This window comes from Oryza sativa, chromosome 1 (genome assembly GCF_034140825.1).
Source record: "Oryza sativa Japonica Group chromosome 1, ASM3414082v1".
NCBI lineage: Eukaryota > Viridiplantae > Streptophyta > Magnoliopsida > Poales > Poaceae > Oryza > Oryza sativa.
Window position 1 is genome coordinate 3,893,804 of NC_089035.1, and position 26,501 is coordinate 3,920,304.

Sequence of the window (26,501 nt, forward strand, 5' to 3'; positions counted from 1 at the left end):
ATTTATAATCGAGGGCGAATCGAATGGACGCTGCCGAGAAGAAGGGGAGAAAAGAAAAAAAAAAAAGCCGCCGCGGCTGCCTCTGGAAGGCTGGAAAACAAAGGAGACGAGAACCCGTTTACCTAGGAGTATTTTTTTTGAAAAATAAATCGGAGTTGTTAGAAATATGACGCCATATACTACAGTCGATTTTTTCAGCCATTTATATAGTAGTTACACCTCACTTACATATGTAATTAGTATGTAATTTTTGAATTTACATATGTAATTTTATTACTTACATATGTAATTTTGAGATTTACACTGTAAATACACTAAAATTACATATATATATATATATATATATTTAGGAACTTACAATGTAAATACATGCCGACTATTTTTTATGAAAAATATTGTGTTATAAATATAGCTACACCCAAATAAATTCCAAAGGATTTTTTTTCTTTTTGTCTACTCTCTCATCGGCGTCACTCTCTGACAAGTGGGCCCCAGGAGCTGACACCAGTGGGGCTCACCGGTGATACTAGGGGCTCTGCCGCATGGCAGCCGTGACGACGACTCCCTGAGGTTGAAGGGTCAGCGCCAAAGATACTCTACTCCTACATATACCCTCCGTTCTAAAAAAATAACTTCTACGAATGAATCTGACTAATACTTATCTAGATTCATTCACAGAAGTTAATTTTCTGTGGGATGGAGGGAGTACCTACATTCTAAGATAAAATTCGTTTCAAATTAGATATGGTTAAAATAAATAAAATTAAATGGGACAAGTTTATGATTGATTGAGAAATAAAGTTATGAAAAAAATTAAATAATGAAGGATTATGATTGGTTGGAAAAGAAATATTGATGAAGAAAAAAAAATAAAAGATTTAATTATTATATTATATGATAGAGATAGTACGGTATGGCTGTATGGCCTTGTTTAGTTAAAAAAAAACTTTTCACTTATCATCTTGTGTATGAAGTATTAAATGTGAAAAATAAATCAATTACACAGTTTGCGTGTAAATTACGAGACGAATCTTTTAATCCTAATTACGCTATGATATGATAATGTGGTGCTACAGTAAACACTTGCTAATGATGGATTAATTAGACTTAATAAATTCGTCTAGCAGTTTCCTAGCGGAACATATATTTTATTTTATATTATATTACGTTTAATACTTTAAATATGTGCTTGTATATATTCGATGTGATAACCAAACCTAAAAATTAATTTTAAGGCCGGGGTGATGGTGACGTGTACCGATCGTTGCGTCATCGTCAGCTTCCCCCTGCCACCCAGGCATCCACTGCTGCAGGGCACCGCCACGTACGCCGCGCGGCCGAAGGCACGGCCATCACCACCACCAGCAGCAGCAGCAGGCACGGCCGATGTGGGTTTCTCGTCCAACCAACAAGCTAAGCGCAACGAACAGCTGCTACTAACGAGCCTACGATGCCAAAATGAAAAGAAGTTGTGGAGGAGTAAATTGCAGGAGCTTTTTGTTGAGATGCTGACACATTTGCCACGCTGTATTGATGAGAAACAGTAAGTTGTGATTTAGTTTTATAGCGAAAGGTGTAATTTAGTTTTGAGACGTTTACATTAATGTAAAAGATGTCGTACTCTAACAGATGATCGGTTAAAATGAAACTTATTAAAGGGGGACAATAGTGGGTCAGTAGATTCCCTGTATCTATAAATATTATGTATGTGTGAGTCCGTTTTTAATAAAAATTTACGGGTATTCAGAGTCAGGGCTATGCTGAAAATAACTATATGTATGATAAAATTGATAAAATCTTGTTATGATCCTGCCTTGCATGATTAACGATTGGGCCATTAAAACATTATATTGGAGCTCATGTTTGTTGCATGCACTAGTTTCATAGAAGCAACATTAGCAAGAAATTTTATCATATGTATAGTAGGGCTTGGGCTATGCGGCGGTTTTTATCTCTTCAAAACGTGTGTTTTGGAGCAAACTGGCAGGTGAGTGAGTGAGTGGTATGTGTGCACATACGTGTTGTGTGTAATAAAAAAATATATAATTTATTTATGGTTATTTAGATGAGGTTCTACTTCTAATGGCCAAAATATTTTAGTTTTATTCCGTTTCCGTAAGTTGTATAGCTCTATGGTGAAATGGTGACATCATATATTTTTATGTATTGGAGTATTACTGTATTCTTTGTGTAGTCGTACGTGTAAGACTCCTCCATCGTGTTTAAATCATGTGTAATTCCTAATACACATAAATAACCATGAGTTAGCGTAAATTAAGGGTGAGAAATACCCCTTTCTTTCAAAACTGGAAAGTATTTTCCCTACACCTGGCCAGGCGTCACTGAAACTACTCACGGATGTGTTGTTGCATTCAATGGAAAAAAACACCCAAGAAATGCTCGCAGCTGCTAGGAACGTAACGTGAACCTGACGGCAACCTCATCACCACAACCTCTTCTTTTGTCTCTACCAAATAAGGAGAATGTAGGACCTCTCAAGCCAAGAAAGAGAAAAAAACGAATCTCTAAAATTTAAATTTTATGAGACAAGGACTTCTCATATGTTCCCTGATAAAAACTTAAAAGAGACAAGGACTTTTCATGCTCTTGAGTGTACTTCAAAGTTTTTTGTGTGGCCGGTGAGTTCTTGGAGTCTTAGATCTTATTTATACCTATTAGCCAAAGTTTAAATTTTTAACCTTAAATATAGAGTAGATTTTAAGTTTTTTTTTCATCGTTGTTTATTTTTCTTAGATCGTTAAGAATACATGTATAAAAGTTTTATTTATAGATTTTTTTTTGAAAATATATCGTTTCACTTTTTACTCTAATATACCTAACGATTGGGCTGTTAATAATAAGGCGCAACGTAGCAACTGCATGCTGCCTTCTTTGGGGGTTTTCAGTTTGGATCCTGCAGATTGCAGCTGCAGCGACGTCTCGAATTGTTATGATCTGAACAGAAAAACGGAATGGTAGCCTCTTGGTCAGGAAGCAACAAGCGTGGCTGCGTGGGTGTGGCTAACAATTTGTTTGCCGCTCCTTAGGCCGTGTTTATTTCCTTGTTAATTTTTTTTATGTATACGGACAAACATTTGAAACATTTGAAGTATTGAACGTAAACTATTTACAAAACAAATTACAGATTCCGCATGTAAACTATGAGACGAATCTATTAAACCTAATTAATCCATCATTAGCAAATGTTTACTATATTTTTTTTTACAAAAAACATTGTATATATGAATTCATGAAAAAAAACAATTAAAATATATTTCTTAACTTTATAGTATTTAATACATTCGTTTGTGCTATCAAATAATTGTAAAAAAAAAAGAATCATTCAGTCATTGAGCCTTAAAAAGCAGACCCTAGTAGCTAAAATATCTGCATTTTGTGTATAGCAGTACTTACATTGTACTCCCTTTTACCTATGCGTAACAAAATCGTACTACTAAGTACAGTTATAATGTTCAAAAAAAATACAGTTATTGTGTACAAGAAAAATCGTAGCCTTCACAAGATATTTGTTGGTACTTTGCTTGGTATAAATCTTAAACAGGACGTGCTAATACTTTACTGTCTCGTACAATTAATTCGGAGAGCGCTACGTGTCGGACGTACGGCGCGAGACGAAAAATCAGACGCCTCCGCAACCGTCCGATCCATGCACAGATGCACCATCCATCCATCATGCATGTATCAAACGAATTTTAAACTATTTTTTCTCTCAAAATATTTATCCAAATCATGATCCGATTGCACCATTAAATTCGTTGCAATTAAATCTTTAAAACAAGACCACACATGAATATAATCCGATGAAAAAAAATTTTAGCTTATTATTGAATTATTTTTAAATGTTGCACGCAGTTGCACCAAGTATATCGGACTTGTTCCACTAGGTAGATCGAAAATGTTTTATTGGACGCCGTTTCGCCTTATATGAAAATAATGTTTTAGCGAATAGCGAAATGATGTTTCAACTCACTGCAATAGTTGATTCATACATAGTGAAACATTATGAGTACATTAGGTGAAACATTTTTAAATTAAAAAAACGGATGGTCAAATGTTGCAGTTGACCAACAAGTAAAACATCATGTTATATATATGGTGAAACAAAAAAGTCAGCAACTGGAACATTTAAATATTTTATGAAACATAGTGAAGATACATGTTGAAACATGTTGCTGTTACACATGAAACAACAAGTATTAACTGATTGAAACACATGTTTTTCTTTTATGAAAATATAATCAAGCGATATCTTGTTGTAAAGATTTAATTACAACGAATATAATGGTGTGATCGGTTCTTAGATTGAATAGGTAATTTAAGAGAAAAATTATTTTGAAGCTTGCTAAAATACATGTATGTATGCATGCATGAGGTGGAGAGAGAGTAGTAGTAGGTAGTTTCAGGAATTTTGTGAAACACACTTAAAACACATATTGAAACATATCACTATCACGTATGAAACATTTTGTTTTAACGGTTTGAAACATACGTTTTTCTTTTGACATAATATAATCATGTGATATCTTGTTGTAAAGATTTAATTGCAACGAATACAACGGTGTGATCGGTTTATAGATCAGATAAGTAATTTAGAAGAAAAAATATTTAAAGAGATGAGAAAAGAATGAAAAGAAACAACTATGTATATGCATGTATGTTACAGTACGACAGTACCAGGCTGCTGATCTACAACATTTTGTTGACGTCAATAAAGAGAAAGAAGAAATTAGCAAGCAAGGACTGAGCTGACCGTAGGCGTTCGATGTTTTTCATCTGATCGGACGTTCGAAGAGAAGCATTTTCGAATTAATTCTGCTGTAAAATACACACAAAAAAAGATATGATAATCGTGATCTAAGCGATGACGGCGCCTATAGAGTCCAGATTCGCTCATCAAGGCAGTGAAGGCACTGGCTATATGAAGATGACAACGAGACTGACTGTATGAGAATATGAGAGGCCATGTTGAATTATCGATGCAAAAATATTGATTAAGAAAAATGAGTTTTGGAGGGAGAGACGTCCCTCCAAATATTTTTTTATCGAACATGAGATTTTATGGTTAAAATCACACGCTACTTACCACTGCACTATCAAGTACATCTCGTAAAAATGTTGATTAGTCTCAATAAAGTTTGATGCTGCCAGGAATGTTTCAAAGGGATGTCTGTATTTTTTTAAACGAAGTTCTATTGATAGAGTAGAAAAAAATTACAATTTAGGATCATAACTAGAAAAAAGGAATGCCTGTAAATTAAATTTGATGAGTCACTGGGTCAAGATCACTTTTATTTTTTACATTTACCATTTAGCATGCGGCCATGCAAAGCAATACAAATAATGCCCCCTACACCCCTCCGTCATTCTCTTTCCGTTCCACTAAATAAGACATGATGAAATTTAACACAATCTTTAAAACTAATTTTTAACTTTAAATTTCTCATATACACAATGTTTGTAGCAAGAAAATAAAAAAGAACAAGTTTCAATATCAGTCAATTGAATCGATTGATTATTCTTATCAAATAAATAATTAATCCTGAAGATTTTAAACGATATGTACACACACTAAATCCATTACATTAAATTAATCTACACTAGCTCCTCCTTCTGTTTATAAGTTGCTTTAACTATTCTAAAGTCAACATTTTAAGTTTATAGAAATGTACAACAATATTAATATTTATAGTACCAAATTAATTTTATTAAATATAACATTAAATATATTTTGATAGTTTATTTTATATTAAAAATGTTACTATATTTTCTTATAAATTTGATCAAAACTAAAAGAAAAGTTTAACTTGAAAAAAATCAAAAGCGGAGGTGTAGCTCCAAAGTCCAAATGCAATTCTCAGACCAGGCAGGCAGCTGACGGATGAAACAAAAGGATAAAATGCGAATCATCTGAAACATGGCTCAGGTTTAACCTCCAGAATGTTCTCGCTGATTAAAAAGTCTGGGCGAATTAACCAGCTGACACGTACACGCACGTTTCTGATTATATTATCAGCTGGTTTATTATACTAATCTCGATCGGATCATGCAGCATAAATGTCCAATTGTCTGGTCGCCTAATATGCAGAGGAGGGTTGATAATTACTTCCTTTGTTTTATACTCCGACTTGATATGTTTGACCATTCATCGTGTTAAAACATCAATACTATAAATTTGCAGAAATACTACTCATGCATAAAAAGCGTTTTTAATGATAAAACAAACCACACGAAAATAAATAATAATTAGTACATACTCATCGAAAATATCATTATTTTAATATGACGAAGGTCAAATACAATATTAATCGAAAACCACCATTTTAAAAACAGAGGAAGTAATGTTTAAAAAAACAGAGGAAGTATTACGCAGTCACTTTCACTAGCTCAGGTAGCGTTTAGTTAGTCGTACGGATCAGGTGGTCGGCAAGATCAAGATTGTGATTAGAACATAGTACAGTATATAAGTTGGCCATGTGTTCGCTGTTCAGGGGTACAAAGCAGAATAGGCAGCTGCCGTTGCTTGTGAGGAGTTAGCACTAATTATTTGTACTTTGTCACGAGTAAGCATCGTCGAATGCACTCCCTCCGTTCTTAAAAACAACACTGAGGACAACAACAATATATATGACAAAAGTAGTCCATAAAACTAGAACCCACATATATAAACTTTAACTATTATAAATTTCACAATGTATATGGATAGCAAATAGTATTAGTAGAAGAGAAGAGATAGAGACAAATAATATATTTTATTCTCTATAGGCAGGCCATATGTTTATGAGTAGCTTTTGTTATTTCTTTCCTATGGGCTAGTTTCACAATGTTGCTAGGTGGCTGAATCAAATATTATATTGCTTATGGACCATTTTTGGAGTACATTGTGGATGCCCTTAATCGAAGTAAAGATGTAATTTCTTCTAGCACAATGAATCTGACTCACTCTCTATCCAGATTCATTGTACTAGACAGACTGTTTAAATTTATTATAAAAAAAGATTACATCTTCTTGTAGGTTTTTTTTAATGGAGGGAGGAGCACGTACTCCAGTTAATTGGTCGGTGGGAAGTTTCTTTTCTCTGGATCGATAAGGGAAATTTTCAATGGCAATAGAACGTACTAATCCGTAGTTAAGTACGAACTCGAGACATGTACAGGGATATGTATGAGTATGACGTTGGGATCAATATCACAGTGTCATATAGATGATCGGTAGGAGAGTATAGCTAGTACCGACATAGGGAAAAGTATTATTTCTTGACCGATGATATACATAGCATTGGTTGTAAACGAAAATTTAACTATTTGCCACTTCTAGAATAAACAATTATCTAGATGTCATTCTTATATTTGCACTTATTTTTTTGCAAATATTTTTACCCCTCTAAGGTGATGACTTCTTTAACTATTTACCATTTTTATCCATGTGACATACCAATGTGACAACTCGGGGTGAAAAACGGTGTGGAACCCACTAGTCAAACTCTCCACTTCCCTTATCTCTCTCTCAGCTAGTTGACCAGGCCGCGACAGCATGCGGAGAGGCCCAGGCGGCACTGGAGTGGAGGTTGACGGCCGTGACGGCCCTCTCCCCGGCACGCACCCATCGACCTTCATGGCATCGATCAAATTCCACGATGACGACCATTGATGCGGGGCAACGTACCAATCGGGATGCTCAGGCTGCCTTTCCAGTCCGATCTCTCTACCAGCGGTGACTCGCGTGAGCGCTCTTCGGTTCGTTGTCTCCACCATCTCCTCCTCTAGCCCACTGCCCCAGCCTCCCATTCTCCATCTCCGTCCGCGTCAATGTCGGGCCCCTCGGCTCCCATGCCTGCGCCGCACGCCCTTCTCTCTCACCGCCGAGTTCAACCTCGTCTTCGGCAACCCCGTCTTCCCCGTCTTCTTCCTCTTCCTCAAGCTACGGCTCGGTGTTAATTTAGTGGGAAAAAGACATATATGCCTTGCATATTTGCCTTTGTTTTGAGGGTGTTGTGTTTTTGCCATATTTGTGCCAGCGTATCTTGCATATGGCGATGGATATTGCGCGCGCGCGCGCATATATATATATATATATATATATATATATATATATATATATATATATATATATATATATATATATATATATATATATATATATATATATATATATATACACACACACACACACTCAGCCTCATCGGTTGTCCATATTTTCGAATATGTTAAAACAGTTTATTAGGAAACAAAAATTAATTTACAGTAAAACTTTTGTATATATATTTCTGGCAACTTAAGCCAATATAAAAAAAACTATGTTAAAAATATTTTAAATTTAACATCAAAATTAAGTTTGAAAATTCAAATTTGATAAATCAAACCGATAGAACCCTCAAAATGTTAACTAAAAGACAAATCTTCACACGATTGTATGTGAAGGTGAGGAGAAAAGAGGTGCGACGGGCGAGGTTGGCGGCGAGGCAAGCAGAAGCGGGGGAGGCGACAATTAGAGCAGGTACAATAGCAGAATATTAGCCAGCTACAAATATATTTTAATGAGATAAAAGATGAGAGAGAAGAGCAGCGGGATACAGATCTGTAGCTAGCTGCAGCACGGACTCCAAGATGCAATGTATGTATGACAGTGGGACCATATACTATTAGTATAGTAAACAACTATTGTATAAATTGGCTATTAGATTAGCTATAGATGAATTAGAGCTAGTAGTTGGCTATACTATTAACCTTGCTCTTATAGCGTGCACGATGGCTGCGACGACATTGGGCGCGTTAGGCGGCGACGACGTTGGCTGGGTGCTAGGGTGGGCGGCGATGGCAGAGCGGTGGCGATGAAGTGCCGACGCATGCGGTTGCTGGGAGCCTGCCTGCCTGGAGACTCGGGGAGGAGATGCGGTTTCCGAGAGGAATCAGGGAGGGAGAAGCGTGATAGGCAGAGCCGAGTGGGGAGGTCAGGGATGGGACGTTAGATCGAAAGATCCAACGGTCACAAAATATACGTGCGGAGTCATGGGTCTATGCGGGGTCTGGTGTTACGGAATTTTGTTGGATCCTAGGATTGCACAACTGCACTACTCGATTTAATATCAACCCTCTGCAAAGTGGAACAACTTTTTGTCCATATGTCAGTTTATCGTTTCGTGGTGCAAAATTATTATATTATATTCGTTCCAAAATAAGTGTAGCCATAAGTACCTTTGACCGTTTATCTTATTTAAAAAACTTATTAAAAAGTTGAAAAAGTGCATCAACTTAGCTAATCATATGCTAGGTGAGTTTTTTTTTTCACGATGTCAATATGCCATTACATAGAAATCCTAAGGATATTATCTTTAAAAATTATACTACACATCCAATTACCTTTAAGAATTTTTGTTTTCTTCACCTTCCCAAATCTCAACCGAAATATAATAATTTCTACATCCAGCTTAATTGACTTTCAGTTATTAGTTATTAGGATAAAAATATAAATATGCTTATATACAAATCCACACTAGTATATTGCCAAAATAAGTACTTAAAAATTGAATATGTATAAAAAAAAGTGCTCCAAATAATTAAGTTGTCGCATAACTTCTTAACTTATTATATCAAAATTGTACGTATCTTGCAAGTTCTTATGCGATCACTTATAAAGTTCTTGTACTAAATTACACTTACCTACCAAGTTGTTGCACTAGAACGCTCATTTCACAAGTTTTTACACCAATTTACACCCACCTGCCAAGTTGATACATTGTGGGTGCAATTTACTTAAATATTAATCTAAAAAAAATTAAATCAGACAAATGGCCAAACTTGGACATGACCATCTTGGGAGTCCATCCACTTACTTTTTGCACGAGTGTTTTCTATATAAATAAAACGCTAAAAGCTTATGCCAGATCAAACGAAACATCAAGTGCTACTGCATTGAAAGCCCAAACTCCACATCTATATTCCATATTGATTGCCATGCAATTTTACAATCAAACAGAACAATCTAGGAGCAACAATTCACAGGCTAGAGAACATTGAAATCTACATGTCACACAGCCTTACAGACCTTCAGTAAAATCCAGTTGCTTCTGTTTACTGCATGCACAATGTGACAAGTTGACAACGTACAAGCATGTCATATCGTACGGCCGATCTCCAGCTACAGTACGATGTATATGAAAGTATGAATGTATTATGTATATAATACAACGGACCGCTGCTTGAGGAAGTGCTATATACGCCTATAATATACTCATCCGACAGAATAAGCAGAAATTCATTAGCACTCGGACAAGTTTTCAGTATCTCCACACCTGGGTTGAATGGCGTTTGAATGCACCTGCACGATGGAGACGAAACATTTGTGAAACTCAAATAGGTAAAATAAAAAAAAGGATGCCATGAAATGCGCTTAACTGAAGAGAATTTACTCTATGCCATTTTAGGTCCAAAGTACAATAGATCGTGAGTGGTATTTCAACAGACTGGCTAGTAGCCTAGTAGTTGACCACAGCAGAAGGTTAGAGAGCAAATTGTTAATTAAGCCCACACCCTCTATCATCTCATCTCTAATCCTGTGCACATTCGCTGCAATATTGTTCATTTGCAAATAATTTAATTACCTGCAGGTGCCTTTCTTCACGGTGGCTGGAAGTTCTGTGCTTTAGCTCTCCACGGTTAGTTGTCAGCTCATCAAATATCTCAGCGTCGTCACGGCTGCCACAGCTTCCTGAATCAGATTCACCATCCTCCTGTGAGGAACCAAACTTCAGATTAACAACAGATGTGGGGCATCGGAGCATTGAAGAATGAAACACAAAATCGTCACTACAAGCAAATAATCCAAGAAGGTGAGGTAAATGTATACCAGCGTGTGATCGTGGTGGACACCTTCAAGCTCTTCATACTCAGCTGCGTCCAATTCCCGAAGGTCATTTGGCTCAAAAAACTTTGGGAGGACATGCTGCCTGATAAGAATCATAAGGAAGAATGGCAGCGGGAACAGGATCCCTGCTATTGGTATCCACGTAATGCCGAAGCATATCAAGAGGTAAACCAACTGGAAGATCGTGAAGACAGTAATTGTTTTTGAAGGCACTGATTCCATGAAAGAGGCATGGGGACCCTCAAGAACCCTGCAAATGATGAAGCATAGTGTAAGCTGTTAATCACTTTTCTAACAAAAAAAATGGATTATCTTTTGATTAATCCAAAGGAGGCACATAGGCTGCACCGCAAGTAGTCAAGCATGCAATTTCATTGTTCAATTGGGGTAAACAGATGCAGATAGAGATATTACTTGTAGCGTCGGCTTGATGGGATGAATATAAGTCTTAACCTTTCCCAAAACTGGTTGCCAGGTAGACTGTCAATAGCCATATAAGCAAAGTAACCCCAGAGGACCGATGTCGGTATCATCTTGATGACTGGCATAGCTCCAACACAAGCACCAACTAATAAGGATTGCAGCAAGTTACTTAGTCTCTGCTCATTCACTCGAACAGGCAAATGTGCTTCAATATGTTTTATAGGGTCAAATTCTTCAGCCAATGTCCCTTCTTTATCAACTTCTTGCAGAATAGCATCCTTCAAGCTCTTTAACTCCTTGTCAACAGAATCAGTCTGCAGGACAATTTTTGACCTATAAGTTGATTTGCTTGAACATTTTCCATACAAGACTAACAGTGGCATCAACATTTCGAATAGTTGGTGAAAGAAAAGCAAAAGTATGAACCCTTAATCGTTAGGTGAAAAGTAAGGGGTTCAGGCAATTACATGGAGCAGGACTAAGTTTCTTGACAACTAGTAATTTTGACAGGAACCAGCATTCACAATAGAAGTAAAATGCAGCAGATAAATTAAAGAGGAAATTATATGGTAACATACTTCAGTAATGAAGAGTAAATACCTACATTTTTTTCGCAGTCCATCTCGATGAAAACCCCTTGAATCTTGCCATAGATTTCCAAACTGCTAGCACGATTCATCAGGCCTTCGTTGGCAGTTTGAACCATCTTTTTGCGTAGCAGCTAAGCAAACAAAGGAACAAGACGGATGAGCTGATGAGCAAATATGGCTACCGTAGCAAACAAAACACTTCGGTCTAAAGTTCACCAACCTGCCCCTTAAGGACTGCAAGGCTTCTTGTATGCATCGGAGACTGAGGAAGTACTCCATTAGATGGAGGGATGCCGATCAAACCACAAAGCAGGACCTGTATCATTTATGTACTACTATGAGAAAAGGAGCATGCCACAATTTTGGACTGATAATGAAGTCAGAACACAGGATAGATGCAGGGTGTACATTAGACCAGAAAGCAGAATCTGTATCCTATCTGCCATTGCCTTGTAGATTGCAGTAGTGCCATAATCACGCAAAAAAAATTCAGATATTACGGATGTTGGAATTTAATTTTCTAAGAAATGCAGGTGTATTTTCAATCATACCCATTCAATTGGTGTAACAAATACAAACTCTACTTTAAAATATATAAGAACATTTCTTATTCAAAAGACTATACTAAGAGAAACTTAAGAAGGGTCGCCATAAGCAGATAAATTGTATCATAAAAACATGCCACACACCATGAATCCGAGGACCAAAATGTCATAATGGTAGGCAGAGGGTTTCTTCAAGTTAAACTCTTTTTGTTGCGCCAATTGTGAAGCCACGCTATGATCAAAGAAGTAAAGTCCTGCAACCATCAAAGCCGGCAGAATGGCAGCAAATATGTATGCTGGAGGAACTGAAAACAGATCCTGAAAATAAAAAAAGAGAAGATATTATTAATGATGCCATGCAAAATAAGCTGTGCGAAACTTCTAAAATTGAAGACCATAAATATTCACATCTCCAGTATCACAAGCAAGTTTGACTAATTACTTTTGCTACCGTCCAATGTTGCAGTGAACTCGACTCCCAGGGAAGTGGACTGAACAGCCTCCTAGGAACTCCTGAAGGAACATCCTTTGGTAACGTGTACGAGAATGCTGTCCAAACAATCACCATAAGTGGGACACCATAATCAGCAATGAAGCCTCTGAGCCACCCTGCAAGTGTCAACTCAAACGCACAATGATCAGTGCACATACATGTGCTTCTCAATGGTTACAAATTATAATCATGGAGCCATTTACATACTGATGTAGCATACATAGTAGTTTTTTTTTTTTTTTGAAATAAAGCAAAAGCTTTGCCATGTATATATTAGTAGAGAAGATAGTAGTAATTTCTTGTTTTTGTTTCTAAATGTTAAAACTTTCAAAGAGAAAAAAAACTGTGCAGCAACTATCCACATAATATAAAGGAATAAGAATCTGTCAATATAAGTTCATTAAAAAAAAGAATCTGTCAATATAAAGGCTACAAAACACCATCTCAAGCCAAGCCGTCTACTCAAGAAGGAAAAAAGGAGCCCATATGGTCTGGTCCAAAGCTGAGAGGCTCACAACACAAGCTTGTAGCCCAGCACAACCTAAGCCTGATCTAAAGCAGGCCCAGTCCAAACTTCAACACAGCTAAAGAAATGTTTGGCATAAATCTAACGGTTGGATGGATGATTAATGGAACAGTTGTTGCTAATTTGATTACCCAGAGTTCGGTTTGCTCTCAAAATTGGATTCATGAGATAAAAATAAGATGAAAAAGTGACCAACCTTGACCATACACCCATGACCTTGCCCTTCTTGACCTTAATGCAGTGTATAACAGCCCAATTGAAAAGATAACACCAAGCAGGCCGTTGACATACAGCCACTGGAATTGATATATAGGTGAACTATGGTCTGCATCTCTAGGCACCTTGAATTCCTCTATAATTCCCTGCAATAGATAGGCCCTGGTCTAAATATTTTCTTCCAAGATAGAAAGAACTGAGCTTATTAGATATAGCATACTTTAATGGCTTGTTGCAGGAACAGAACAGTAATCAACATCCCAAAAAGTTCTCCTGCAACCCTTGTAAACCTGCTAATAACATTAGAAGCATTGAACATTGCCAGAAGAAACAACATGAGCGCAGTCCAGATGCAGACCCTGTCAACAGTAGGCAAATCAGGAGAGCATTAACTTTTTTTCTGAAAAGCTAACGTGATAGTATTCAGATTCAGTTGTTACCATCCAGCCCATGCTAAATACAGTCGTTCCCCCAGAGCTTGCTGGTTCTTGGCAAAGTTGTAGAGATACGTGTACATGATTATAGTTGGCTCTGCAACTCCAACTATCAACAGAGGCTGCCCTCCAAGAATTGAATGTATGATGCCACATAATGCAGTAGATGCCAGTGTTTCTACTGTGGTGAGTATACCATCTGAAATGAACCACTTTTCTTTTATTAGAAATGTGATTAAATACTAAGAACAATAACTCAAGAAATAGCACGACTGTAGCATAGACTCATAGTGGTAAGAAGGTAAGCATTTACTTGTTTCTCTGCTCAGTTGCGCTCCGAAGGCGATGACTGGGAGGGCAGAGGCAAAGAAGATATACATGGTAGGTGCCAATATCCTAACAATGCATCAACATAAGCAATTCAGAAATGAAATTAACAAGCAACAAAAGCAGGGAATACACACTCAATGAATTAACTGTTTGAAACAAAAATCAACCTGAAGCCAGAGCGGAATCCAGCAACCCAGTCATGCTTGTACCAAGCTACTCGGCCTTCGATATCAGCGACGACTCCCTTAAAGGGAGTCCTTAGTAGATCCATCAGCTGTACTTAGCTCGAGACTAAACAGAAGCTGCAATAGTAATTAAAATTCAGAAACAGTACATAAATATTACATGGATTTTCAAGACACATATTTTTTTGACTGAATTCAAGACACACATATTGGCATATAAAAACATCAGAAGCCCCATGTCGTCTACAAAATTTGCAAACTCGGGTCAAGGCGTCAAGCTACCTCAAGACGAGTCAAATCGAGAGAAACCTCGAAACAAACTTATAGCCATCAAAATATCAGACGTGTGCTTAATTGCTTGGTGTGTTACTTATATAACATGCACGGTTTGAAGTATAAATATTTATTTTGCGTGTACTACGTACACCGCAACATAATTTTCCGAACTTTTGTATTCGGAGGAGACGAATATAGATTTTCAACATACACTTTCTACGAAGATTTTACCAAGGTGCAAACTAGTTCGACACTTGCAGCACAACTTTTTAGCGTCAGTGCCACAAACCACTTCAAAATTGTCGTCAGGTAAGGTAACCGCGGCTAGCTAGCTTACAAACATGTCCGAGTACAACCGTACGATCCAACACCTCCTCTCATCCCTCATGCGTGGTGGGGCTCGGTTTAAGCCAGATACATGGAAAACCAATGGCACGCAGTAAAAAAAAAAAAAAGCGCAACGCTACACCTACTAATTTTTTCTTACTAAAATTTTGATCATTTGATTTAGGTAGATAGAAGTTAAAAAAAATTAAATGCACACATAGCATGACACAACCGTGTTACTAAGAGTTTAGTAAGAAAAAGTTAGTGAATATAGCCTTTTTCGAAAAGAAAATTCGAAACACAAGTTACTCATCAATTAATAGGCGATAAAAAAATTCAGAAAACAGAAAAAAAAACTCGAGAAGCAGACATCCAAACTGCAAACTCGCAAAGTTTTGACAGAACAACTTGTAGTAGATCCATTTGCAAGCAACCCCACAAACCACATCCCGGCAGCCGCCGCACCTTGCGAACAAACAAACGTAGCGTTCCTCGAAGAAATTTGCCACCGAAATCGATCAAAAAAAAAAACAGCCATGGAAAAAACCCAAACAAATCCCCCCCAAACCCAGCGCAAACACCGGCAGGCATGCAACGCACAGCCACCACCACCAGTCCACCACCACCACCAACGCGACCAAAACCCAAACCCAAACCCAAACCTCGCAGTTCAGTTCAGTTCGAAATAGAGCGGACACAGTGCGAAACTCCAAACACCATCACTCACATCAGTCGTCGAGCAAATCGATGGCGCGCGTGGCGGCGGCGGCGGCAATGCTGGCCGCTCGACGGCGCGGGAGCGAAACCCTAGAGTTGGAGGGTGGTGGCGGAGACGCGGGTTTCTGCGCCGCCGCGGCGGGGGAGGGGGTATTTATAATCGAGGGCGAATCGAATGGACGCCGCGGAGAAGAAGAGAGGAGGAGAAGCCGCGGCGGCCAGGAAAACGAACACGTTTACCTAGAATAAAAATAATAAATAAATAAATAAATTCCTCCATTATTTTCTAGTACTACGTCGTCACTCTCTGACATGTGGGCCCATGTCTGACATGTGGAGGACCACAAAGAGATACGCGTGGGGCCCACTAGCGATGACGTGGCGGGGATGGGAGGCTCTGCCGCGCATGGTAGCAGTAGCCGTGACAAGGTTGAAGGGTCAGCGGCTTGTGGCCCGGGGGTGTATGTGTGGCTGCAGGTGGGGCCGGATGGTGGTGACGCGTCATCGTCCACCCAGGCATCCACTGTTGCAGGGCGCCGCCACGTACGCCGCGGCCCAAGGGACACACCACCGCCAGCCACCGCGCATGTGGTTCTCGGTTTCTCGTCAAATTAACTGATGACAAGCTAAATTGGAAGTTTTCAAAAACATGCAAAGTTTTTTCTTGAGTAAAGTGTATAGCCGGTCCCTAAACTTATACGACTGTGTTATTTGAGTCCCCAAACTCTCAAAATGTATATTCAAATCCCAAAACTTGTTAAATTGTGTCAATCCGATCCCAAACTACCATGACACCTCCAGGATCCTACATGGCATGCCACCCGGACAATGATGTGGCAGCATCACAAATTCTACACCAACTGACAAGTGGGCCCCAATAAAAAACTTTTTTTAATATCCTTTTTTGTTCATTCCCATCATGTCCTTTCTTCGTTTCTCCTCTTTTCTTCCTACTGCATTGACCGTAGCCATGGCCTCTGGTCGAGCTGTCTTTTTGATGGCATGAACAGAGGTGCGTCCGTGGGCAAGAAGGCACCGGCGCAGCAGCCGCGTCGACGGAGGCGCTGCAACGTGTGGGTAGCGGCGCCAGCGCAGTGATGGACGCGGTTATGTCCTGGGCATCGAGGAGACTCTGGCCGGGAGCGGCGCGACTGCGTGTGGCTCGGCACGTTTACCGGTGAGGCCGAGGCGGGGCATGCCTACGATGTTGCGGCACAGTAGTTCCGCAGCCGTGACGCAGTCGCCAACTTCCGCCCCTCGTCAAGTCTGACCCGAAGGCTGCCGTCGAGCTCTGTTTCTTCGCCTCCCGGTCAAAGGCCGAGGTCATCGACATGCTCCGCAAGCACACCTACCTCAAGGAGCTCGTTGTTGAAACAAGTGTGCCTTCACCTCCATCTCTCATCACCTGTTCGACAAGACAATGATCCCGAAGCAACCAAACCCCGAAGAGGCCGCGTCGCCGCCTGCCGCCGCCGTCGGTACTGGTGTTGCGCATGGTACACGGCCTGCTCAAGAACGGCGGCAGTGGCGTTGTCATCGCCGCGAGGGTGGCGAGGTTGGTTTGCCGTTGCGCTCGTCGGCAGCGGAGCCGTTCTGGCCGAAGCTTAGGGTTATTGCCGCTGACTTAGACTTCGGAATTCGTCGCCATCGTCGATCCTTGTCCAAAATTGAGGTCTTCCTCATCTTCTCTATGCCAAACTCCCCCCTTCCCCTCTCCTCCCCGAGCCGTCCTGCTATCGGAGCTCACCAGCAAGGTACCCGTGTGCTGCGGTGCCGCCTACCTGTTTGGCCGCCATTGTGTCAGCACGGTGCACCGCCGCTGGGCGTCCCTGCCCAAGCCGAGAACACCTCCGGCTCCAAGTCGACGCCCTGATGCTCCTAGGCAGCCGTGCCCAGTCGGAAGCTCACCGGAGCGCCGCTACTTCGCATGCCCCCGCCGCTTGTACAACAAAAAAAAAAGAGAAGAGAAAGGACAAAAAAGTGAAAGGAGAAAGAGAAAAGGGAGGAAAAAAGAGTTTTTAAGTGGGTCCTATTTGTCAGTCAATGTAGAGGTATTGATGAGGCCACATCAGTGTCCGTGTGGCATGCCACATCAGCGCCGTGTAGGATGCTGGAATGGTGGTGGCTATGTTGGACCGAAATGACATACTTTAGCAAGTTTTATGACTTGAATCTGTATTTTTTGAGTTCGGGGACCCAGATGGGACGACGTCACAAGTTTAGAGACCGGGAGTGTAGTTTACTCTTTTTTTATTTAGAAAAAATATTGGAAAATAAAATTTATTTGAACTTTTTAAAGAATATTTCTATATAATTTTTTTTTTATTAAAAAACTTATCCTAAACTAATTTAGGAAGCGTGCTTATGACAAAGCAGCTTAGCGAAGATTATGTTTAAAACACATCCTAATCAAACAACTGGTACGATAAATTCTGACACTGGTGGAGAAACCATCTTTCGTCGGTCGGCCGAATTCCACAATAGTCCCGGATGCAATAAAAATCGGGGCTAAAGATGATCTTTAGTCCCGGTTCAAAAGGGTAACGGGCATATTTGATCTTAACACCAACCGGGACTAAAGATGATCTTTAGTCCCGGTTCAAATGCTGTCAGGGCCTGTCAGGCCCCCCGGGATCTTTAGTCCCGGTTGGTAGATCGTAACTTTAGTCCCGGTTGGTAATACCAACCGGGACTAAAGTCTCACCCCTATATATATGTCTTCTTCCTCCTCCAGCTGCCTGAGCAAGCTTCAAAATTTCTTCAAAAAAGAGGGGAGGTCATGCTAAAATTTCTAGTGAATTTATTTTGGTGATTACATACAAATCGGAGGTGCCTAAAAGGTTTGCAACTTCATCCTCCAATATTTTTTTGTCATATTACATTTGCAGCTATGTTTTGCATACTTTTTTGTCTCCAAAAATTAGTTGTAAGTTGATGAGGGAGAAAATTTGTGTGGGGAAGAAAGAATATATAGAAATTTAGTTGATTTGCTAAAGAAAGTTTTATAAAATAGTTGAGAAGGAAAACTATAGTGAAAATTAATCTTGAATACTAGAAAACAAACTAAAATGAAAATTAAAAGAAGTAAAACACATTAAAATTAGTTTAAAACTTTAGAAATAGTAAATAAGAATTATTTGGTGTAATATTTTATGATTTTTGTATGAATAAAGATATGTCATTATTGTATGACTGTTGAAACAGTTTGTAATTATCTTATAATTATTGTATGACTGTTATTATTGTAAGAATAATTATTTTTGTATGATTTTTTTTCGACTCATGTAGATGGATCGGCAATGGATGTACGCTGACCGGCGGTCCAAAGAGTTTATTGATGGCGTGCACTATTTTTTGAGAGTGGCCGAAGCTAACAGGCAAAGGGGTTTTATTTGTTGTCCATGCAATAAGTGTAAGAATCAGAAGGAGTATTCTGCATCCAGGACTATTCATTTCCACTTGTTTGAGTCGGGGGTTCATGCCAAGCTATAACTGTTGGACATCCCACGGAGAGCAAGGTGTTGAAATGGAAGAAGATGAAGTGGAAGACGACAATATTCCGAACTTTGCTCAGTACGTTGGATTTGAAGGAAATCAAACGGGCGAGGAGGAAAGGGATGCTGATGGTAACGACGTTGCGGATGATTTTGGTCAGATGTTGCAGGACGCCAAGGAGGACTGCGAAAGTGAAAAGGGGGCCCATAAATTGGACAAGATGTTAGAGGACCACAGAACTTCGTTGTACCCAGGTTGCGAGCAGGGGCACAAAAAGTTGGATACCACTCTGGAGTTCTTGCAATGGAAGGCAAAAAATGGGGTTAGTGACAAGGCATTTTGCGATTTATTGAAACTCGTCAAGAACATTCTTCCGAAGGGAAACAAATTGCCCGAGACAACGTACGAGGCTAAGAAGATAGTCTGCCCGCTAGGACTGGAAGTTCAGAAGATTCACGCATGTCCGAATGATTGTATCCTATATCGTGGTGAGGAGTATGAGAACCTAGAAGCATGCCCTGTTTGCAAAGCACTACGATACAAGATTAGACGAGACGATCCAGGAGAAGTTGACGGGCAGCTAACAAAGAAGACAATTCCTGCTAAGGTGATGTGGTATTTCCCTATAATACCACGGCTAAGGCGTTTGTTCAGGAACAAGGGGAATGCTAGAATGATGCGATGGCACGCTGAAGAGCGTCAACAGGACGGGATGCTGAGACACCCCGCCGATGGTTCGCAATGGCGAAACATCGACAGAAAATTTAAAGAATTTGGAAAGGACGCACGAAACATACGGTTTGGTTTGAGTACGGATGGCATGAATCCTTTTGGAGAGATGAGCAGCGGCCATAGCACTTGGCCCGTTACGATGTGTATCTCCAATCTCCCCCCTGGCTATGCATGAAGAGGAAGTACATAATGATGCCGATTATTATTCAAGGCCCCAAGCAACCTGGTAACGACATCGATGTGTACCTAAGACCACTGGTCGAAGATCTTAAGCTGTTGTGGAAGAAGGAAGGTGTCCCCGTATGGGACGAGGACAAACAGGAGGAGTTTAACATACGAGCGCTGCTGTTCGTAACCATCAATGATTGGCCTGCACTTAGCAACCTATCCGGACAGTCCAACAAGGGGTACAAGGCTTGCACACACTGTATGGATGAAACAGAAAGTACGTATCTTAAGCACTGTAGGAAGGTTGTATACATGGGTCATCGTCGATTCCTCGCAGCAAACCACCCGGTACGGAAGAAAGGCAAGCACTTCGAACATAAGGCTAACCACCGTATGAAGCCTAAACATCGCAGCGGGAAAACAATGTTTGCTATGGTTAAAGATCTTAAAGTAGTGTTCGGAAAGGGGCCTAGAAGCCAGCCTATAGAGAGCGAAGATGGTCACGCGGCGATGTGGAAAAAGAACTCTATATTTTGGGAGTTACCCTATTAGGAATTCTTGGACGTACGCCACGCACATCGGTCCCATGATCCCCAGCCGACCATTCCTCCTGCAATGGTGAGCCCGTCAGGAAACCGTAGCAGCTGCGCCTCAACGGGGCAGGTAGGATCACAGAGCATGGACGCCATACAAACCCAGGACGAATCCACCTGCCCTGTTGATGACATCACTCAGCGGACACCATGTGAGCTGCATATTCCTTTCAAGAACTTATCAATAAAGGTAAGCTCGTAGTTTATATATTTTAGATTTGGCCATTCCGCTAGTTGCTGCTTATATATGTTGATTACTAATAAATAACCTCTCACCACATGATGGTGGCATCGGGCATGGCCATCCCAACGGACCCTTCAGGTACTTACCACTGCAGGCCGATTCCAGCAGGATACTCCAAGGTCGAAGTTGAGTTGGTCGAAGGCGCGTACGAGGACCTCGAGCTGGATTACCCTGGAGGAGACAGTGATACGCATCTATGAGACACAAGCCATGCCATTATTCTATGGCGCAGGCGGTACATCATCCTCCCTGGGCGACAAGCGGCGTCTCGTGCACCATCTCCTCCGGCTCCGCCATCTCCTCCTCAGGATCCTGCACCGTCTCCTCCTCATGCTCCAACACCGTCTCCACCTCAGACTCCTGCACCGACTCCTCCTCAGGCTCCTGCACCGACTCCTCCTCGGGCTCCTACACCGACTCCTCCGCAAGCTCCTCTTCCGGCACCTTCAAAGTCAAGGGCCCCCCAAGCTCCACCGCCTGCCCACACAAGGGCAACGAAGAAGGCGAAAGTTGACGCCGCCAAGAACAAGGACCCAGGGTACGATTGCACGCAAGAGGAGCTTGACGCTTACGTGGCATCAGAAGTCAAGAGACAATTCAAGCCTCGAAGTCCAGAAAAGAAGATTCCTATAGACCCGAGTGTCAGGAAGTTCTTTAGGGGTATGTCTGCACCTGCCAAGGAGGCCATTAAGCTATCGGACTATGAGCGAACGCTGAAGAAAGCATCTTCTGGAAAGTCCAAACCAGTCCCTCAGCTTGGAGAGCAACCAAACCAGGAGATCGAGCCGTTGGTGACCGGTGAAGAAATGACGATAGAAGAATTTATTACTGACACCAGTCTAACTACGGATCAATTGCTAGGAGTCGCACCAATCGAAAAGGCGGAAGTGAAATACATGTACGAACTCGGTAAACCGCTTGTCAAGCCTGAGCTGCTGCAGTCCCTACCCACACAAATGTACAAGTTCCATCAGCTGTACATGGAGATGAGCGCCACCGGTAGAGAGATGATCGGAGCGAGGATCAGGGACACGGACTTCTTGCAAGGAGATGACATTCTCTGGATCAATTTCAAGGGAATCTACGAACTATACCAGCTGGACGCTCTCGACGTCTCTATTATGAGTTGCTGGATTTTGTAAGTATATCGTTCAGTTAGATTTCTTACTACGTCTCCTTTAATTAATTAGGTCCTTGTATATAAGTAGACTATAGAAAATAATATATTCTCTTTTATCGTTGTAGAATGGAGATTCAAAGGGCCCGACGGCGGGGGGTTTTCGATACTGGATTCATCGACCCTCGGAAAGTAAACATCGCAATGCTCGACCAATATCCGCAAGCCACAGAGGACAATCTCGTCCATCTCCTGAAGGCGCAGCATTACAAGACGTTCATACTGTTGCCGTACAACACAGAGTTAGTTTAATTTTACTGTCTTCCTATACCAAATTTCATTCCCGTACGAACTTGCTAAGTGTTTCATATGTAATGCATCCCACGCACATTGCAGATTCCACTGGGTGCTTTTACTCTTCGACCTGTCGGCCTACACCGTCAACGTATATGACTCAATGGATAAAAAAAGAGTCTACGTTTGACAAGGTTTTCGAACTTATGGACAGGTATTGTCATAAGTTCCTCTGTTAATTAAGAAAATCTTGTTATGTTAATTGCTACTACGAATCATAGCTTTAAACTCCATGTAGGGCTTGGTATCGGTTCCGTCATTTGGTCCGCGGCAAATGGAGAGAAAGACTTAGGCGGAAGTTTAAATTTCCTGTGAGTACACATGCTCTACATTTATATTGCTCCGATTCAAATATATACAAGTGTATATTAATTAGATCTCTCGTCGTTTGTCATTTATTTGTAGTGCGGAAAGCAAAAGCAGGGAACTAACTTGTGCTGCTATTACGTGTGTGAGTATTGCCACTGCCTTGCAGACCAAATCATCACCACAAGAGAGCTCGATGTACGTACAAATAAATTCAAAATTTCATTACGTATCGATTTCTTGTTTAATTACTAATCAATTTCATACATTCATATAGTTTATTCGTATGAGGGATAACCTGACCACACACAAGGAATTTATCGTGGCGGTTCAAGAACAACTTATGGGATTCATCAACGAACAAGTCCTTGATCCCAAGGGTGAATTCTACTACGACGGAAACACAATTCATAGGTCCTTAGCTTCTGAGCTAGCGACTACTACGTCGAAATCGTAGCTAGCTAGGACATATAATGGATTGTAATTAATACATGACTACATATGTTTCTATATGCATGTGTACACATTTTCTATAATGTAAATATATTTTGGTCACACACACACATATATATATATATATGTATACATATATATATATATATATATATATATATATATATATATATGTATACATATATATATATATATATATATATATATATATATATATATATATATATATATATATATATATATATATATATATGTATATATATATATATATATGTATACATATATATATATATGTATACATATATATATATACATATATGTATACATATATATATATATATATATATATATATATATATATATATGTATATATATATATATATATATGTATATATATATATATATATATGCATATATATATATAAACCCTACAGCAACAGAGCCATGAAAAAAAAGGTCAGCTCGATTTTTAGTCCCGGTTGGTATATCTTTAGTCCCAGTTATTTCATCCGGGACTAAAGATAGCGATCTTTAGTCCCGGATTGGTAGTCCCGGTTTGAAAACCGGGACTACAAAGGGTTTCTCCACCAGTGTGAAGTCCAACCAATATCCACTTTCGGTCTTGCTATGAGCTTGACGAATAAAATTTTAATATATACTTTTATTTTTAACGTTTTGCTTTTATATACATGCATAGAAAAGAGTTGTGAAAATATATCTCTACCCTAGAATGGAGATGCGGGATCAAGGCAGTGCTTCCCGCGCAGCGTCCGCGTGGCACCGTTGCTCCCGCGGAACGTCCGTGCGGAACCGTCGTTCCCGCACGCAATTCCTCGCTCCCGCGCGACCGGCGCGGTCCAGCGCGCTCATGACGCGCGGCCGGTGCGGCAAACAAGCACATATGCATGGATGTGCATATGTTGCATACATGCATGCATTCACGTTGCATGCAGCGATGACGGCGCGGCGGTTCCGCGTTTCCAGGCTGCGGGATCGATAGGTTCCGCACTGCTGTTTTGCGCGACCGCTGGTTCCACAACCCTTATGCGGTAGAGATATATTTGTGCAAAATTTCATCGCATTGGTATATAAACACAAAATAACGAAGAAAAAGATATATTGTGAAATTTTTTCCTGGGCTTGACCACCATAGACAAACGGTGAATCTATGCCGAATGCGCTTACTTAGCTGCTTCCACGAAAGTTGCCACATGATGCCAATTTTTAGCAACCCAGCCAAAGACTAAGAACTTGTTTGGAGTGAAGCTAATTATTTTCCAACCAAAATTTTAGCGGCCTAAATAGTATTGCATTGATGTTTAGTTTGCTTTTTTTTCCCTCACTAATATAAATTTATGGTACCAAATTTTGTAGTCGCAGAAATTATCAAGATTTTAGCACCATCAAAAAAATATTAACAGGGGAAAATTTAGCTCCAAATCAAACAAGTGAAAAAAAAAACTTTGTGCCACACTACCACACCCCTACAGTGAGAGTGTGTTCTTAGTTCAGCATCACCTCTACAACGTATTCTCTCCGTCCATAAATAATCAATCTAATTTCAAATATGATATATCATATTACTACGAATCTGGATAAAAATATACTCCCTCCTTCCCTAAATATTTGACGCCGTTGATTTTTTTAAATATGTTTGACCGTTCGTCTTATTCAAAAACTTTTGTAAAATGTGTAAAACTATATGTATACATAAAAGTATATTTAACAATAAATAAAATGATAGAAAAAGAATTAACAATTACTTAAATTTTTTGAATAAGACGAACGGTCAAATATTTTTAAAAAAGTCAACGGCGTCAAATATTTTAGGATGGAGGTAGTATGATACTAGCTTGATTTTTTTTATGAGTCAAGTCAAAGGAAGTACTTGTATTTGGAATAACCCCGAGCGGTAGCTGATTTGAACACGGAAAGCTGTGAAGGTCAATTAGAAGAAGGCCCTATGTGCTTGTCTCGGCAGAATAAGATTCACTTGTCCCCATCTCCAGATGACCTGATCTTCGCTTGGTTGTTCCAACCGAAATCCTTGCAGCCAATCAAATGCCCAGAAAAAAACTGGGATATTATTACCGGGACCGTCAAAACTTCCCAGAAGATAGTATTGTATTCTTAACCCAAGAACGATCGGAGTGGCCGGCACAAATTACTGTAGTGGAATTCCGGAAGCTTATGTTGACACATTGTCAATTTGTTGATAACAAACAATTACTAGGTTTTAATATATTTTTTGGAAGATGTAAAACGGCTGTGGATTGATGCAGAGGTCCAAAAATATCATTCTCGTTTTTCAAAACCGGAAAGTATTTTTCTACCCATCGAGACGTCACTGAAAATAACTACTCAAATGTATGGTTGCAATCAACCAAAAAAACACCCAAGAAATGCTAACTTCGGCTATAGGGACTTGATATCCCACGGTATCCACACCCTATAGAGGATCTTAGCTATAGCAACTAGCTCATCATCTTAAGACCACAACCTTTTTTTTCCTCTGCTATTATCTAAAATTCTAAAATTTTTGTTTTTGAAGGATCACATTTTGATACTTTCTGGTAGAAGTGAACGAAGGACTTCAAGCCAAGAAAAATGAAGTGACCTCTAAAATTGAAGGGACAAGACTTGCTCCTGAATTGTACTTTATGTTTTTTTTTCTTTCTGTGGCCGGTAATCACTTGTAATTCAAGCCTGTAATAAGGCACAAGAGAGCAACTGCGTGCTGGCCTTTTGTGAGGTTTTCAGTTCGAATTTTGCATATTTCAGCGACAGCTAGCTGGAGTTGTCAGTTACCATTCGCCAGTAACTATTGTCAGTCACCATTCGCCAGTAACGGCTCAAATTGCAAACTATACTCTGATTAATTGTATATCTAATGACTGATTAATTGTGTACCTTCTCTGGACTTTCTGGTCCCTCGATGAATATTCAGTGGGTACGAAAGCTCTCCCCGCCCGGTTATCCTTTCAGGAAAAGAATGTCATCGGGTGGACAAATCAAAACCTAACCTCTTCGATCGGATGAAACCTTAGCCAAATGTTTTGTTGGCCACACCTTAGCTGATTAGCTGAGATCGAAAA

The 26,501-nt window shown here is 40.0% G+C and overlaps 1 protein-coding gene and 1 pseudogene across 1 annotated transcript; one reads left to right on the forward strand and one right to left on the reverse strand.

The window, feature by feature from the left end:
• Positions 1 to 9,930: 9,930 nt before the first annotated feature.
• On the reverse strand, positions 9,931 to 16,073 carry LOC107275818 (boron transporter 4). The gene is made up of 14 exons (XM_015772567.3): positions 15,955 to 16,073; positions 14,607 to 14,741; positions 14,423 to 14,505; positions 14,116 to 14,308; positions 13,896 to 14,034; positions 13,656 to 13,821; positions 12,883 to 13,049; positions 12,585 to 12,758; positions 12,116 to 12,211; positions 11,910 to 12,026; positions 11,297 to 11,619; positions 10,865 to 11,132; positions 10,620 to 10,748; positions 9,931 to 10,336 (listed from the first exon to the last, which is right to left on the reverse strand). The coding sequence occupies exons 2-14, from the start codon at positions 14,708 to 14,710 to the stop codon at positions 10,277 to 10,279; spliced, it is 2,019 nt and encodes a 672-aa protein (XP_015628053.1). The 5' UTR covers positions 14,711 to 14,741; positions 15,955 to 16,073; the 3' UTR covers positions 9,931 to 10,276.
• Positions 16,074 to 17,364: 1,291 nt separating this feature from the next.
• LOC107276926 (uncharacterized) lies at positions 17,365 to 18,088 on the forward strand (annotated as a pseudogene).
• Positions 18,089 to 26,501: the final 8,413 nt, after the last annotated feature.

Coding starts and splice junctions, on each gene's coding strand:
- LOC107275818 (XM_015772567.3), bottom strand. CDS start 14,710: ATGGATCTACTAAGGACTCCCTTTAAGGGAGTCGTCGCTGATATCGAA. Junction 13,050..13,655: donor GTCATGGGTGTATGGTCAAG/GTTGGTCACTTT, acceptor TGACACTTGCAG/GGTGGCTCAGAGGCTTCATT. Junction 12,212..12,584: donor TTTTGGTCCTCGGATTCATG/GTGTGTGGCATG, acceptor TAAATGATACAG/GTCCTGCTTTGTGGTTTGAT.